Genomic DNA, 15,891 nt, shown 5'->3' on the forward strand with positions numbered 1-15,891 from the left:
TTTTCCCTAATGTTTGTGACTTTAGGTGGTCAGGGGCACTCTTAGATGGGAATGTAAAAGTCTAAACTTGAGCTAGCATTTTCTCCAAAGTTCATATTTAGTATTCAGCCAGCAGCTCAGACATGGTACTGCAGCATGTAGTAACTCATCCAGAGGGGACAGGTTCAATTCACATACTTACAGTTACCCCTAATATTTTGTATCCCACCATCAACTTCTGCTGGTGGGTAGTTACCAAAATGGGCCAGCTGATGGATAGGCATCTTCTAGCATCAGTGGAGGTCTCACAGTGACAAAATGAACCAGCTAATGGAAAGCAAACTAGAAATGGAAACAACAAACTTTCATCCATTCCTAGGACATTATGCAATCTAACACATTATGACAACTGTTGGCAGACACTCAAAAGCTGCAGCATGGAGTGCTTGAGAGACTTGGAGTGACCAGTCACAGGCTGTATCAGCCAACATCTCCAGGAGCTGAGGACACAAAAGGCATCAGTTCTCCTCCCAGACCTGCTTTGTTTGCAGTAGCTTTCCCTCTTCTGCTTTCCCTGTAACGATTACAGCCAGTGCTATTCAGTCACCAGGGGGGTAAATGCACACCCATCAAAGGTTACAGTACAGCAGAGATTACAGAAAACACTTTCCTATCTCATTTTATGTAACTTCTAGCAGTATTTGAGTTACTGTTTTATCATTCCTCATATGTAGCCAATTACCTTTTTCTATCTCAAAATCTCTTGGCTAATAACACAGCAAAGGATATAAAGTAAGGAAGTATGACTCTCCACTAGAAAACTAAGAAGACTGGCAGGAGTCTTATGGGCAGATAAAGTAAATAAAATAGCATTAACAATCTTCTTAACAAAGCATTCCAGATTTTGAAATGACAAAGCTCTTTTCAATAAGCTTTTTGAGTTACTTAAACACTGTGTTGTGCAAACAGTTTTAATGTTCTCCTGTTACTGAGCAGGAGGTTATGCAACCAGGCTGCAATACACACATTGCTTTTTGAAGACAAGTTCATAAAGCAGTAAAGTATTATAAAAGTATTGTTACAGAAGCAAAAGCTCTTTCAAGTCATTATAACTGCTCATGTCACAAGAAAGGGAGGTTTTTTAAACTCTGTGTCATTGTATATTATGCATTTAAGGCATAAAAAAATGACCTTGGTAGACAGAAGTTCCATTTGCCTCAGACAATAATGGGTGCCATAAGTGTTTGCCTTTCAGAGGTGGCAAATAATACTGTAAGTTTGCATACACAAGTATGTGCACATGCGCTGAGAAATGCCAAACAGGTGGAAAGAAAAATCTGTGGCATGTTAAGCCACTAACTGAGGCAAATGTCTGAGCAGGTAAAGCAGGGAGCACTTTTGTCCCCTACTAATGTTCTCTGCCATTTTACCTTGGCACCTATTACCTTGATAGGCTTTTACGATTTTCTGCCCTGCCCCAGGTGTCTCTAAGCTTTGTGTTTGATTTTTCACCCTTTTCCCTATCTTGCTCCCTGTGCTTGTTTCAGGCAACAACAGCGGTATGGAATAAATCTTCGGGGTTTTATAGAGCCATTTTCAAAATTGTTTGAGAGTACTCCTGCACATTTACAATAATAAACAACAAAAGAAAGAAGCTAAAACTAATAAAAACATAACAAAAAGGCAGAGCTAAATACTGTTATATACAGTGAAAGCAATTGGAAGTCTGAACATACAAAAAGGCTTCTTTGAGTAGCATGTTATGAAGGAATGATCATTTTTAGAGAAGAAGCATGCAGTACTTATTTCATCTACCAAAATGTCATTGGTTTTGTGTTTTGAATCCAGTTTTGAATAAACACTTTGGGACAGAAATGTTAGATTCACTTTCTTCATTTTGTAAGTACATGTCACTTTAGGTCCACCTGCAGCCAAGTGCCCCGTCCTCTGGTGAACACTGGAGCAGACTCAGTGATAGTCTAGTTATGTTCGGACCATGGTTGCTCCAAAGGGAGAGATTCCAGCTAAAAATATGTCTTCACTCTTTTCTATCATACCCCCTTTTGGCAGAAGAGAAGCATTTGCCATAGAACTGCTCTGGCAACTCCACACCAGCTCAGAGGTTGTCTTGCAATAGAGCTGTATCTTAGAGTCTGTGTTGGACCTTATTACTGGCAGAGAGAGTGGGTTTGCTGTAGCAGAATTTTCTCTGTAGCCTTTTTCTTTTTTTTTCTCTTTTCCCCCCTTTTTTTTTCCTGGTTTATGCACAAATCACTAATTAAAAGGAATAGATCCTTAGAACAGATGGATTTAGAGTTTTCAGTCAGACTTGCTATTTTAATGACTATTCTACATTTTACAAGAAAGAGAAGGAAATTACAGCAAACATCTTTTGACAACCTTGCAGATTCCACTCATATAGATAACTCCTATTTTGTAAAAATCTCTGCATATACTGTGCATTTTTATATTATCTAGAACTTCAGGACACAAGATGGCAGTGCACATACTAGTGATTCAGGCTTGGAAATGCTCCTGCTATTCAAACTAAGCATATAACATTTTATTTAAGCCTATATTAATCTGATCATATAATTGTGGTATTAGAAATAAACCTAAAAGTATCTGTCAACAGCAGAAACAAATGCAATTTGCCAATAAATGAGTATTGCATGAACAAGTGTTAGGTAAAGCTTAATTCAAGATTTTATTGTACACAACAACACTCTGGAGACATTAAAAGCCTCTTATGAAACTCCTCAATTGCAATAACAAGAGGGTATCCCTTTATGAAGGAATGGAAGCTGGCTCAGTCGTAAGAGCTTCCGAGCAAAATTGGCTGCTGGGGAAAAGCACATAAGAGAGCTGGCAGCCTGAAATATGTGGAGAGCTCAGGGCTCTCGGAGGAGTAGTGCAGACCACTGAAGTGGAACAGGCTGAACAGTATCTAAAATTGAACAGGTGCCTTTCTGTGGAGAAACTAACAAAGCGGACAACTGTTTGGCATGACAATTGAGAGAAAAAATATTTCCACTGAGAGGCATCAAATTAGGGGATAGGTCTCTGGCTGAGGAGAAAATTGCTTAAAGAACTGTAAGGAGTTGAACCTTTCCATGTGTAACTTCAGAGGAAGTTCATTCAGAGCTTCTCTGGGCACCAGTGGGTAAAGAGAACTGCAGTAACAAGCTTTCAAGGCCAGTACCCAGAAACCTCTTTGGTTTGGTTGAGTTGAATGCTGGAATTAGAAGGTGTAGCTAAAAAGTTTTGGCTGCCTTTCCTATAATTTGGTTCTGCAAACATGGTCTTGGTACATAGTAAAAAGAGCCCTTGGAAAAATAGTAATATTTCAGAGTATAAAATAATCCTCAAAGTCATTATCCCTATGGGATGTCTAATGCTGACAAAATTCTAGACAGTCCTCCTTTCTCCTGAGGAATGTTCAGGTGACTTTGCCTCTCTGTACATAAAGTCATGGTCCTAATGGGCAAGTCAGATTGAGCCAGGAGATCCAAACTCAGCACCAAGGCTCATTATTTCTGGACACAGCTCTTAATTTTACATAGTTATTAGGAATTAGATAATGAAAAAATATATATTTATCTCAAGCAGGTGTGATATAACTATTTCCTATTTTTCTCTCCAGAATGGTAATATTTGTTATCATCTGTTGTACTGCACCATGGAAATCCTCCCATTGTGAGTGGAGATGAGTGTACTGAGCTTGACCAATGTTTTTGACAGAATGTGGAATTTGGGGAATTCTGGTCCCTGAGTCTACTTTTCTTGTGGACATTATCTATGAGTAAAAGTATCACCATGTTCCCAACTCCTCGATCACAGCAGCTCCAATGAAAAGTAGTCAGATTTTTCATGGTGGGCCACTCCTCTTGTTACAATTGGCCAGTTGCTGTTTGTTGTGGCCTTACGTTCCCACGCATAAATCACTGGGTTAATACTGGGACTTCTTTTCCCTCTCTCTTTCTGTGTTTGCATAAGATTGAATTTGGCATTGATTCAAATAAAATAATTCAGATGCCTGGTATTTTAACTACGGCTGGGTGTGGGTTCATGACTAAAATAAAGTGTATCACCTAGCAGTTTCAGTCATTTGGTCTATTCGTCACAGTAGATTACAGAAAATATGGCATGCACAGAATTATGTATGCACTTTTCAACCATCTAAAATGGAGGATAAATTGAACATGTCATGGTTCTAGGAGAGTAATTTATATTGAGTACAAGCTGGGGAGGGAGTAGAGCCAAAACCTCAGATCTAAATTACTTGAGTTCCAGGGATATTTTAATCCAAATAAAAACTTCAGAGCTGTTCATTATATAATTAAGTAAACCAACAAGAGACCACATATCAGCACTCACTCCCAAGCTAAGGAATTTACCCCAAAATTGAAGTTTTGTGGTTAAGTCCACAGATGCTTAATACTGACTGTGATCACTGTTTGGAGTTACTGCCAACTGTCTGTTGTAACCACCCCACATGTCTCTTTTGGCTTTGCATATAACCCTGTTCTTCATAAATGAACTTTTCCAGCCTGATAATAGTTCCTCATTGAAAGTATGTTATGAGGACTCACAAACCTGTATTTTTTCATGCATGGACCATTGAAGTTGGTCTCATTGTCTTTTTTTCATTGCAGGTGCCACCAATAATGTCTCAGGACTGAGAGGAGAAAGGTAAACACTGTTTTTTCGTGCTGCTTCTGCATGATCTTCCCAATAGTCTGTTTCATCTTCTTTTGCCTCTAATCAAAACCCAGCTATTATCACGGCACTAGTCAGCCCACGTAGACATTCAGTGAAACCCCTTCTTTAGGTAAAACAGTTCTTACTTTTCTATTCAGAATCACTCTTAATCTAACCTTCTTTTACCAGGTATAACCAATTTCCACCACATCAAACATAATCTACCCTTTTTCTACAATAAAATGTAGCTGTAATAGCCCACCCCAAGATTAAGTCCTCCCTTCCCAGTATTTTACAAAAGCACCTCTTTGACCTGACCCAACACAAATCAAAACTAATGTCTTTCCCGTAGTCCAAAATAACTTCTCCCCAGAATAAACTCTTCTCTTGACATTAAAATGTAATGACCCCCACAAATTCAGGAAGTCATGGTGCAGCAGAGTGACTGTAGTCCTAAAGATACTTTAACCTTTTCATTCACTGCAAGTATCATCCTTCTGCCTGTCATCAAGCCACAACGTAAAAGGTGAGGACTGGACTAAGAGGGATGGAGCAGGAAATGTTGGCAGGCTGGAGATTTTTACCTTCTGGTCCAGCACAGGCACACAGGATCCAGCTGAGGCTTGAGATCTGATCAGAGCAGGCAGTTATTGGGGAAAAGGATATTGGGGGTTATCACTACTGCTCATACATTCCCCAAGAAAATATTGATGGTCATAATGAAAGTAAAAGGCATTATATTTAAAGTAAAAAATAATATGCCTGTGAAGCCTGCTGGCAAATGGTATCATTGAGGCCAAGTGCTTAGCAGGATTCAGTAAAAGGTTATACATACATATTCATACATTTGTGAGGGGAATTAGATTGGACCTGATAAAAATTCATAATGGATATAAATGTTCACAATTCAGGGCATAAATCAACCACCAGCCTGAGGTTAGAAAATAACTTCCCCTACAGTCAGGCTATTACATAATTATCAATTATACTTGCAGAGGGGGGAAAGGAGGTTGAAGAATAGGGCAATTTCCTCAGAGACATCTGGGAATTACTATTGGCAGACAACTAATTTAGATTTTATCTGGTATGGAAGTTCTTATTACATCAAATAATGTAATTTAGAATTAAAGCATGTGATTTATTTTGTATTTTTTATTCTTCATGTAATCAAGTTCATGCCTAAGGGTAACTGCAGGCCTTTCCATTACAAGCCAGCCTAAGTTACTGAAATTCACTGCACTGTGTTTTCTCACCAATTCTCCTTAAAAAACAGCTTCACATTTTGCAAGGAAATCAGGAAGATTCACAGCAATTTAGTTTATCAAAGCTAACCAACTAATACAGCCAATCTATAATCTCTATTAGCAGAGAAAAAGTTACATGTGTGAACAGCAGCACAATCTCATTCCAAAAAGTTCTCATTTTCATTGTTTGCACAGTAACCTAATGAGACTTGCAAAAGTCCTCAATATCTTGATTTATATCATAGGGGCTACTCCAGGCCTACCTTTTTTGCTTGGTATTATCAGCTCACCTAAGCAAAATCTCATTGAACTCAAGTTCAATGGATTTGTTTCCATCAAGCAACACACCTCCAGCTCTTGTTGCACTTGGAAACAGTCAGTGAGCTATGTAACACACACTGCATGCTAAGAAAAGCAGCCTTTATCACCTTGCAAGCAGAGAGCTTGATGGAAAATCAGATTTCTAATCAATTAAGAAACTGCAAATGAATATAGGCAATCCTTTATGTTTGCTGCATTGGAAGAGTAGCTGCATTCCGCTATAGTTTCTGGAACACATGATACACTTATTGCAATTACAACATAAATTATCACCACAATAGATGTAGAAAGCTGAGAAACATCAATTAACAAAACATCTCACTAATTTTCACAAGAAAAAGGAGTGGTACTTGGCATCAATCTTTCCTAAGCATAATTTCTGTTCCTAGTGAGTACTACTAGAAATATTGCACAGTGTTTGCTCAACATCTGGAAAGTTCTAAGGCCACAGTCTAAAAATACTGTGGTCTTATTAGAAATTTTTTACCGTGTAAACTCTACAGAGTGTAAACTCCGTTCAGACAGATTTATAAAAGGAATGGCTGATGATAAGGCAGCAGATGCAATGTAGTAGATTTTTTTAAGAAAGCTTTCAAAGCATATTTTGTCAAGATTTAAGTTGAGAAATGCATTCCAGCTGGCTTTGCTGTGCCAGCTGTGAGCTGCCGAGGACAGCCGTGCCCTGAGTGCCCAGCTCAGCGCTGGTGCTGCAGTGCCGGAGCATTGCCGGCTCCCTGCCAGCTGCCCCCGTGTAACGCAGGGCTGCAGAAGCAGCGCCACTGCTCCAAGGCTCTCTAGGAACAATCAGGACAACTCCTTTGAGCACAATTAGCTCTTAACAGTGGCAGCCTTATCAGCCCTGCAGCTGAATCAAAAATGAGGATTACAATCGTTTGGGGTGGCTCGTGTTGGGACCATTTGACACAAGTCTTGTGCCAGTCACATCTGCAGTTCTGTCGTGTCTCCTGCCTCCTCCTGCTGCTGCTGCTGCTGACACCCTGCCAGCAGCAAGCCATTTCCCCGAGATGCTCTCAGGCTGCTTACAGCCCAGCTGCCTTACTCTGCCAGCTACCAAACTGCTGCTTCAGCTCTCACATCGGCTTCTCCTTCTTAAATGTCTCTTTCTTATGCTGGAAACCCCAGTATGTACTGGGAACCCCAATACAGAGCTGCAAAGACACAGAGTGCATTGTACGTCTCAAAAATCTGCAAATACTGATGAAGAATTATAGATGGGGTGTAAAGAAATTATGTGCCCAAAAGTGGTAGTTTTGACCCAGAATAAGGCAAATTGATAAATAGTGTAGAAATAATCCAACTAACTTTCAGCGGAATAAATAACTTGAAAAGTATGAATTGGAAAAGAAAATGATGGGAAACTGTCCTTCTTAGCAACTAGATGTGAGTTTGCACAGAATATGGCAAGGCAAAAGAGCAATGTCATTTTTGACTCCACATGAAGAGCTGTAAAATCATCAGGTTAAGTAATTTTATTTTTAATTTAGGCCTAAAATATTCTGTCGTATCCCCAATACTGTCAAAACAAAAAAAGATAAATGAGAAAAAATTCTGAAAAAGCCAGAAAAACAGTAATTGGCAGGAGGCCAAGCTTATTTGGAAATATGTGCATATGTTTAACTTGTCCAAACCTTTAGGGGTGATTAAGGGGAACTATAATAGTGGATAACTTCTTCTGGAATAAGCTACTCATAAATAGAAAGTAGAAAAAAGTGGTTAGCAGGGCTGCCAGAGATACCAACACTGCTTTGTTAGCTGCTGCTGCTGAGCAGCCACAAAATTACTCTGGTAGCAGATCTCTAGTGCACATAAAAACCAGGGTTGAATTTACATATTCTGAGAATCAAGCTAACATTTTGTTTTCTCAGAAACTCACTCCCTGAGACAAACCTCCCATGTTTCTAACAGGTATTTAGATAAAAATGAGGCACGTGGTCCAGTCCAGTGCTAAGGACCACACTGATTCTTTGATATTGCTTAGTATTCAAATACAGTCTTCATTACTCTGGGCCAGAAGCTGTGTGGCTGCTCCAGGAGCAGCTCCTGCAGAACAGTGTGAATAGAGACAGCAGATTGTTTAGGTTTTAAACTTGGTAATGACAAACTGCCTGCTGCATTAGCAGAATATATGGGGCATGACAAGAGGCTGAGGGAGTAAACAGTGTTTTATATTCCCATGTCATATGACAATCAGGAGGAAAATCTAAAAAAAAAAGGGCAAGAAAAAACTAAGGGTGGTAAAGCAGCCAGCTTGTCCCATTCTCTATGAAAATCAGAACAGTAAATAATATACAATCTCCCCTGTGAAGCAAACACTTTTTTAACAGAGGACACACAGAATGAAAAGTTACAAGATAAGGAAGGTATTCCCTAGAAGAAATTATCAACAAACCATAGATTAAAGTCAGTTTTTGTTAAGAGTTCTATTTGTATAGATTTAGTATGCTAAAATACTTGATAGAACAGGTATCCTACCACTACTTGTATTACCTCTTGCATCAGAAAATGAAAGTCAAGGGGACCTCTGCATTATTCTCACTTTCACGCTTTCTGGATTTTTTTTGGGTGTGGAAGAGGCAACAAAAAAAATCCATGAACAATTACAGTGTGCATTTCAGAAAAATCTAGGCTCCTGGGAATGCTTGATAATTTAAAGGGAAAGAAAGGCAGGCAGGATCTGGGTCAGCTCACCTATGGCATAATTGTATTCCAACACATGTAGCATAGTGGGGGGGGTCCAACAGCATATCAATCTTGGGGTTCTGACTCTAAAGCCCATAATGCTTTTAGAGTCTTTGTAAAATGTTTATTTAGAGTTAGTCTGGTTGCAGCAGTTGGACTCACAAAACTTAAGTATTTTAAAACTCCTCCCACTGTATTCAATGCAATGCAGGATGCATTAATTTCTATTCACACAACCGAACCTGTATTGTAAATAGTAATATATACAGGGTCATTAATTCTGGAATAAGTTCCTTTATCTATATTAGCAAATTTCAATATTTATTTCTAGAACAGTTATTATTTCTAGATTTATTCTAGAACTGTCTTGGCTCCAGAAAGTCACAAGGTATCTTCCATCTCAGGCATATTGATATTGTAGTTTGCCCTGGGTAAAAGAAGCATTAGGATTCTAGTTGGACTGGGTGCACAGATCATATAATTTATTATTTGCAGATGCCAGGACATTAAAACTTTCAATTGTTTTCCCACCAAACTGAATAAGGCAGTTTGTTAATACAATTACCTCTGTATAATTGGAAACTAAATCAATGATGACTGCATGATTTGAATGCTACTTTAAATAATTTCATTTTTATGATGCTGTTTTTTTGCACATGGTATCACCAAATAGCTTATTCATTTTCCTGCTGACTGTGATTTGAGTTTGCATATTTCTCTGTGATGGAAGAAGTGCATTTTCAACCTTTCTAGTTTTCTGGGATACAATGTGTATTGCTTTTAATTACTTAGGCTGACACACATTAACAGTAGAAGTCCACAGTCCACAGTGAGTGAAACAAGAAGGAAGGACTGGAGGAGGGTGGACTATAACTTCCCTGGAAAAAAAAAAAGCAGCCACAAGAGGTCTTTGGCAAAGCTCTTAAAGGAAAACAAAACGGAGGGTAGACAATGTATGCAGAACTGAAGTGTTATGAAGGATTTCCCTTCAGGAATGAAGGATAACATTTCTTCTCAGGGGAAGATACCTAGTTGCTGCCTGTTTGCCTCTGTTTTAAAATATTTGGACAGGCAATAGGGAGAAGGGCCACAGACTACTCAATCTGTCATGGCCTGTTTGGATCTCTCAAATTCACAGGATAATGTACTTTGAAAATTAAACTTTATTTTATAAGCTCATTAGGAAAGAAAGCAAACATGGTGAAGAAGGGCTCAGTCCCCTTTGCACAAACTAGTCTAGGTCACAAATTCACTCACCACATCAGCCATGAGGTTTCTAACTCACAAGTTCTCTAATTCATAACGTGCAATTCTGTAACTTGTAACTTGTGCACTTTGCACAGGAAAATACCTATCCAAGGGTGAGAGTGTTCATCCTTCCTCCATGGTGACAGTGCAGGTGTTCCCTGTGTCACATGAGAAGTACAAACATTAGTGTTTTATCAACACTGTTTTCATCACAAATCCAAAGCACAGCACCATACAAGCTACCATGAAGAAAATTAATTCCTTCCCAGTTGTAGCCAGTACAATCTCCACACCTTATTCCCTACTATTTTTATCATGCTCAGGTCCCATATTATTCTCATCAGTCACCTTCTTCTTCCCCATCCTTTGATATCTTCACAGATATCATTCCCTGTAAAATGTCCATAAAATGCCTGTGAAATGTCCATTGAATTATTTAGTCCAGGACGTTAGGCTCCATCTGTTCTGGTGGTCACTCAGGACCAGGGAGCTGCTGTGTTGTGTGGAGTTATTGGGCACCAAAGCCAGCTCAGGTCAGTGCTGCACAAGCCCCACTTCTTGCAAGGCTTGTTCTCCACTGGCAGTGGTTCCTGCTACAGTAATCCTATCACATGCAACTCAGATCATAGCTTATAATAATTTAAAGCTGTATCCATAACAGTCTCTGTTGCTGGTCCTTTTGGACTCCTACCATTGCCTCTGCTCCAGTGTGGACTTATCCAGAGACTCCAGTCCCTTAGAGGTGGACCAGCTCCAATGTGGACCTACTCATGGGCCACAGTCTCTTCAGAGTACAGCTAATGTGGCCTGGCCTTATGCACAGTCACTTTGAGGAGCACCTCCTCCAGCACAGCCTTATCCAAGGGCACAGTCTCTCTAGGGTGTACCTGCTGTGCCATAGACATATCCATGGCCACAGATGCTTCTGCTCCAACATGCTCTTATCCACAACCACAGACACTTCAGGTTGTCCTGCTCCTGCAGGGACCTATCCACAGGTCAGGTCCCTTCAACTGAAGCTGCCACTGGAGCTGCAGCCCAGGCCATGGGCCAGCCCAGGCACATTGCCATGGCTGTTATCAAAATGCTGCCAGCCACAGCTGGGTAGGATGATAAGCACTACAGCAAACAGCCAGAGTGCAAAAAAGCCACTAACAAGCTCTAGACGAAAGTGCAGCGTGGCAAGGACAGCACCCTGACAATTAATAGCTAAATTGCACTAAAAGCTATAAAGTCAGTCTAGCAAACTCCAACCAAACCTGTCTTTACCTCAAAGCATTTGAGCCCCAAGTTGGTCACCAAAACATGACTGTCATGGTTTAACCCCAGTGGGCAGCTTAGCCCCACACAGCCACATGCTCCCCAGTGGGATGGGGCAGATAATTAGAAGGGTAAAAATGAGAAAATCTGTGGGCTGAGATAAAGGCAGTTTAATAGGGAAAGCAAAAGCCATGCACACAAAGCAAAACAAGGAATTTATTCACTTCCTACTGGCAGGCAGCCATTCAGCCATCCCCAGGAAAGCAGGTCTTCACTACAGGTATGGGTGTCTTGAGAAGAGAAACACCCCCAGTCCAAACATCACCCCCTCCTTCCTTCTTCTCCCAGCTTTATATGCTGAACACAATGTCATATGGTCTGGAATATCCCATGATGTGCTCAGTTGGGGTCAGCTGTCTCAGCTGTGTCCCCTCCCAGCTCCTTGTGCACCCCCAGTCAGCTCCCTGTTGGGGCAGCCCAAGAAACAGAGAAGGCCCTGACACTATACAAGCACTGCTCAGCAATAGCTAAAACATAGGGATGTGTTATCTTCTATCTGTTTTAATACATTGTTCTCAAGAATTTTTCAACTTGAAAGCAAGTTGATTTCTAAGGTTAAGTCATCAGGCTGTAACGAGACAGAAACTCTAACAATCATGCATTCAAATCATATCAATGCCAGCTTATTCTACAAGATGAGACAAGTACCAGCAGAAGATCAACTGCTCCTGACTCCTCTGAGTCAAATTTAAAGCTTTCCTCAGGAAGATTAAGGTTTTATGTTCTACTTATTCTTATTCATGTACGAAGTCTTAGCACTTCCTGTATTTCCGTGGTTCCCAGGAATGAAATCATAACCAATACTTAATGTCTGGGATGTGGGCAAACGTTGTAAGCATATGGTAACTATTTCACTAGTCCTAGAGACAGGCTCTTCTCCATGAAGACATGAAAGAGCCAGTACTGTACTTTACATTGTATGTTGATCTCATCTAACTTTTAGATGGTAGGGGTTAGGGAAGATGAATTCCAGCCATGGTGGCTGAAAACTTGCCATCTTATGCCAATTAGCAAGCAGGGGTCTATGGTCCATCTCATGACTCTGTGATGTAACACGGGAACAGAACTTGTGTCACATGTGATGCTAGTTTCAGGCTGCTTGATTGAGATCTCTGTAACACAGAGGATGTCTTCCTACCACTGAGTGAAAAATAAATGTTGCTTCACTGATTCCTTTCATCAGTGTTCTTCTAGGAATATCACAGGGACTCATTTTAAAATAAAATTCTTTATTAAAAATGTAACATCAAAAAAACTCAAAATCCCAGATCCCCAGAGTCACTTCTCATTACAGTTTCGGTCAAAATAGTCACTGGTTGAAAGGTCAGAAATTCAGTGACTGAAGCTGACTTGGCAAGTCAGGACTTGTCTCCCAACATTTTTCAGAGGTTTGAAAATTGTGATTTCAACAGATATTTTCTAACATTGCCCTTTAATCTGAAGGTACCAAACTAGCACGTTTTTAAAAAGTTTGTTTTTCAGCAGTAGATGGCACTATCAAGTTTCACAAATATTGTAACATAAATTAATATAAAAAATTATGCTCATAAATTATTTTTAAAAGAACATGAAAATATATCAGTATAAATTCTGATAATGAAACAAATACTTTTCTATATATTACAATTGAGAAAAAATCTAATGCAAGAATGAGAATGTCAAATATCAAAATAGGCAACATGTAACATTTAAAATATGTGTCATAAAAAGTTCTCTATCCTCTTTGTAAAGTACCACCTTGAGCTGTTCTTGAATATACCAGCTACTTTGAATTTCCCAGAAATTATATATATCTAATTTTCATATAAACTGTAATACTGCAATAATGAGTGTCAATACATCTTGAATAAGTTATGTACTTTTTATAAGGTAAACTGATCTAAAGAAACAGGATTATGGCAAATGGAAAAGAACATTTAGATTTTTCTTTTACAGTCAAAAGTTTATTCCTAACAAGCAGAGACTAGAGCAGTACGTGTAGGGCCAGATTCCTCCATGTATATTATTTGGAATTATATCCCAAATAAACTCCAGGATTAAAAAGATGCAATGTTCATTTAAAATATTTTCTTCAAAACTTTAGTATATAAAAATCTGTAAAGGGCAACTCACAAATAAATCTGTTTCCAGGTATTCCAGATAGTCTGATGACACAAAATAACAGTATCACAAAAGCACTGCAGGTACTTTGTTTCAGAAGCTCCCAACGGCATACACCTCATTCCTCAGCAGTGTACAGCAGGAATAATCCAGTGCAATGCAGCATTTTCATTAAGCTGGTTTTTGGATGACTGCCTTCCCATTAGAAATGAAGTGCTGGTCTGCCTGAGCATAAGGTATGAAGATAAGGAAAGGGGAAAAGAAATTAAGTAAGGAACACAAATGAAATATATAGTCAATGCTCTTTTATCTACCTGACCAGAAAATGTCCTTGCCATTTTTTTTTCACCCCAGGCTCCAAGCAAGCATGCTCTCCAAGCTCTGAATACTACTTCTGCACTATGATACAACCTATGCCAATGCCTAGGAATCACACTTTCTTTTATTTTGTTTTCTATTAAAGAAAGCATGCCTAAAAGACACTTTTATAGCTCCACAGCATTTTTTTCATGAACTGACATCATGTATTACTCCTTTTGTGCTAATGCGGTCTGCTAATTGTTTCTTTTGTAATACTGAAAAAGTCAAAACCTGGTACTTAATAAAAACATAATTTGAAAGGATCTGGCAGCAGCTGCATTCAAAAGGTTTTTTTAACTTACTACAGCCCGTTTCCATTTCTCCAGAATCTTCAACATGAGTACTTCTTGTTGGGTTCACCTGGGCTCACTTTCAGACCTCAGAATAAAGTGGTACTACAAAAACAATATGCATATACTTTAAATTTTGCTGTTTGTTTTCCATTACAAATAATTCATTGTCACCTTGCATTCTACCTCCATGGAATCAAAGCCATAGCATTGTAAGAGCTGCTTCAATATACCTAATTCATTCAGCACATCTCCTGCTTAGACCTCCACGTGTTTAGTGGCTCCATGGATGTGCTTTAACTAAACTTTCATTACAAAGAAAGTGCTTCCACTACATCTTGTACAGTTATCAAATATGCATTTAAGAAATCTACCTAAATTACAGGTTCTTCTTCCTTCCGAGGGATATATCAATTTCATATGATTACACACACAGCTGCAACATGAAGGTGGCAAAGAACTTCTAAATTATTAGAGATGTATCAGATTTATACACTTGTGCTATTTTTTAAGTTGTAAAGTCACAGTCTTGTGCCTTGAAGTGCAAACCTGAAAATGAGATCTTCACCCTAGCTCTGTTTAAATGGCACCAACAGCCCAGCAGCTGTGCACACCCAAAGCAGCGTCTGAGAGAAACTCAGGACAGTGCTCTGGCTGCAAAGCACAGAAACAAAACACCCACAAAGGACTAGGGAGGTTTCTCAGGTTTAGTAAGAGTGTCCTAATTCCACACTATTTGGTTCAATTAGTCATTGAAAGTAGCCTCAGAAATGGGCTCAAGGAGTGGCCATCTGAAAGGTACATATTGTCATATGCCAGGCTACGCACAATTGCAGCAGACCCTTTCCAAAGTGATATTCAGTGCATTGAATTGATTGACTGTTTGACTTTCAAGGGGAGTTCAGCTTGCTGAGTAAAGGAATTCACCATATAGCGACAGGTGCTTTAAGAGAAGACACTGCAATAATTTGGTCACAATAATAATCTGACAGACGTAAGGATGCCAGTGTACGGCCTGTCTGCTCTAAAGCATCCCCCCCTTACCTTTAGGCACACTATGGCACAGTGCCTTGTTACTCCTGAGGAGTAGATGTGTTGGGGGCTGTGACGTGTTGTTTTAATGCGTGTTGCATGTTAAATAGCCGGAAAAGGTTGATAAAATGGTATCAGGACTAGTACCATTGCCGCTCCGAGGGGAACCTCGCCCGGAGCTACCAACTCTAGACATTTGATGAGTGCCAACCCCGAATCTCCCGATGTCTGTTTCAGCTGGTTTGATGGCTCGTTCCAGGCCCTCTGCCCGGCAGCCGGCGCGCACGGGGCCGTTCCCGGGGCTCTGCCGTGCCGGCAGCGCTCCCTGCCCCAGCGCCGAACTCAGCGGCCGGAGCAGGGCCGCTCCTCCACTCACCGCCGACACCCGGAGCGGGGGCTGCCCCGGGGAGGGCGCGGGAGCGGCGAGCGCGGCCGAGGCGCCCGGCCCGGCCGCCGCCGCTGCCGGGAAAGCCGCCGCCTCCGCGGGTCCCGCGGGCGCTGAGTGGCTGCGCGGCCGGGCCGGGGCGGAGCGCGGGGACGGCCGCCGTCCCGGCGCGGCCCCGTCCCCAAACAGCGCTGGGAGAAGCGGCAGGAGG

The 15,891-nt window shown here is 40.5% G+C and overlaps 1 protein-coding gene across 19 annotated transcripts in view; it reads right to left on the reverse strand.

The window, feature by feature from the left end:
- AGPS (alkylglycerone phosphate synthase) overlaps positions 1 to 15,705 on the reverse strand; it is a 77,033-nt gene extending 61,328 nt beyond the window's left edge. The window contains exons 1-4 of one of the 19 annotated variants that reach the window (XM_033516188.1): positions 15,308 to 15,704; positions 14,276 to 14,368; positions 13,626 to 13,838; positions 10,203 to 10,351 (exon numbers count right to left, since the gene is read on the reverse strand). In XM_033516188.1, the coding sequence (XP_033372079.1) occupies positions 10,203 to 10,207 (5 nt within the window). In that variant the 5' untranslated portion in view covers positions 10,208 to 10,351; positions 13,626 to 13,838; positions 14,276 to 14,368; positions 15,308 to 15,704. Of the gene's footprint in view, positions 1 to 10,202; positions 10,352 to 10,486; positions 10,839 to 10,884; positions 11,038 to 11,080; positions 11,146 to 11,677; positions 11,722 to 13,625; positions 13,839 to 14,275; positions 14,391 to 15,307 lie in introns of those variants that run through there. The other 18 variants (XM_019007448.2, XM_033516184.1, XM_019007446.2 and 15 more) reach the window with 18 other exon arrangements.
- Positions 15,706 to 15,891: the final 186 nt, after the last annotated feature.

Source organism: Parus major, chromosome 7 (assembly GCF_001522545.3).
Source record: "Parus major isolate Abel chromosome 7, Parus_major1.1, whole genome shotgun sequence".
Classification (NCBI taxonomy): Eukaryota; Metazoa; Chordata; class Aves; order Passeriformes; family Paridae; genus Parus; species Parus major.